Source organism: Beta vulgaris, chromosome 9, assembly GCF_026745355.1.
Source record: "Beta vulgaris subsp. vulgaris cultivar EL10 chromosome 9, EL10.2, whole genome shotgun sequence".
NCBI lineage: Eukaryota > Viridiplantae > Streptophyta > Magnoliopsida > Caryophyllales > Amaranthaceae > Beta > Beta vulgaris.
In genome coordinates, this window is record NC_079210.1 from 26,280,668 (window position 1) to 26,282,680 (window position 2,013).

General features: G+C 40.5%; 1 protein-coding gene across 1 annotated transcript; it reads right to left on the reverse strand.

The window, feature by feature from the left end:
* Nucleotides 1-284: 284 nt before the first annotated feature.
* Nucleotides 285-992, reverse strand: LOC125493553 (uncharacterized). Its single transcript, XM_048637012.1, has one exon. It carries the CDS (start codon nt 990-992, stop codon nt 285-287), a length of 708 nt encoding a protein of 235 aa, XP_048492969.1.
* Nucleotides 993-2,013: the final 1,021 nt, after the last annotated feature.

Consider the following 2,013-nt stretch of genomic DNA (forward strand, 5'->3'; position numbering starts at 1 on the left):
CTAGAGGGAACATCCGGGATCGTAGATGGTAACACACGAATTGTTCTTTTGCCTTTTGCTTTTTGTGGGATCGAAATCCAACCTTCAGCATGTTCTGATGTTTCCTTACCTTTCATTTGTTGGACTTTTTATGGACCCGCCTCCTTGGCTGAAGGAGTGGGGTGATTGAGAGGAGCACCTTCTTTAGTTTTTACAGCACCTTCAGCATGGGGAGTGGCTTTAGTCCTCTGTCTAGGCCTTGCGTGCACCACATAGGCCGACTGAGCCGTGGTGTCATGCGTGTCTTACCTAGCACATGGGGTGGGCCTCTCACCTGCCATGTTAGCAACAGGGCGAGCTTTTTCAAGAACTATCTTCACTTCCATGGGAGGTGAGTGAAGTAATGGACAAACATCAATTATGTGAGAAGACTCACCACAAAAAGCACAGCCTTCAGAGAAGTCCTCAAACCAAATTAAATAGCCAAAAGTTTTTCCACCTTTTCTCACTATTTCAGCATAAGTTTTTAGGGGTTCTAAAATGTTGACTGAGATACAAGCTCTTGCGAAACAAAATTCGTTTCGCAAGATAGACCGTTGGTCTAAACGAATGAACTTACCAACATTGTTTCTTTCGACAAGATTCGCTACTGATTGGGCATTTAGTAGCTCAGCAGGGAAATGAGGAATTCTAATCCAAAGGTCAGCATTCTGGATTTCTTCAGAGAAAGGATCAAAAAAGGGCCTCCATGGTTGGAGTACAAGGAGTTCCCCTTGCATATGCCAGGGGCGCTCCTCCCAAACCAACCCCCTGTCTGATGAGTTTGCAAAACGTAACAGGAGCCATTGATTACCAATTTCATGGTATTCAACGTCCCCTCTCACCATTTTCCAATCAGCTTTGGATTTTGATATAATGGTTCGCATATCTAATGGGTCTCCCAGAATTTTTCCAAATAGACAAGTCTTTGTGAGCTCCTCAATGTTCTGTTGGACTTGAGGTAACTCATCCATAGTGGGATGTTCAGCATAATTGTTGTCTTGGGTAGGGTTGAGGGGTTCTGACTGTTAGTAAGATATAATTCAAAACACTTTGGGAAAAAATTATTTTTTAAAGATATTTTTCTTAATAAAACTAATTAATAATTAATTAATTAATTCTTTGAATTATGTTAGGCTTACAAAATGAATTTTATAAAATTGGGCTTTATTAAAACTATTTTTAAAAGGTTTCCAGTGATGGGCTTTTAAAAAGTTATTTTATAATGTGTTCGAAAGTGGGTTTAGTAAAAACTAGTTATAAAAAGGTTTTCACTTTGACTGACGTTTGTAAAACCGAAAGTTAAATTATACATGTTGGGATGGAGAATGATTGTAAATGCTCTGCAATCCAAAATCACTCTTTTTGTGCCGGTACCTACAAAATAAGAAAAAGCTTCAAGAACTGACATGTATGAAACATATTTGTAAATTAATTGTAAATTTGCAAAAATGAAAAGATAGGTGAAAAAAGGAATCATGAGCAATTATGGTCCGGCTCATGTCAGGGTAGAGCTATTGTCCTGCTCCATGGCTATATGTGTAGTGATTTTGTGCTGTTCTAGGGTGATTGTATAGAGCTTTTGTCCTGCTCCAGGTTAATTGTATAGAGCTTTTGTCCTGCTCTAGGGCAATTGTATAGAGCTTTTGTCCCGCTCCAAGGCGATTGGTGTAGAGCTTTTCTCTCCTTCCAAGGCGATTGTATAGAGCTTATGTCCCGCTCCAAGGCGATTGTATAGAGCTTTTGTGCCGCTCCAAGGTGATTGTATAGAGCTTTTGTCCCGCTCCAAGGAGATTGTATAGAGCTTTTGTCCTTCTCCAAGGCGATTGGTGTAGAGATTTTGTCCCACTACAAGGCGATTGTATAGAGCATTTGTCCCGTTATAGGGAGATTGTATAGAGCATTTGTCTCGCTCCATGGCGATTGTATAGAGCTTTTGTCCCGCTCCAAGGCAAATGGTGTAAAGCTTTTGTCCCGCTCCAAGGTTGTTGGTGT

Coding starts and splice junctions, on each gene's coding strand:
- LOC125493553 (XM_048637012.1), bottom strand. CDS start 992: ATGGATGAGTTACCTCAAGTCCAACAGAACATTGAGGAGCTCACAAAG.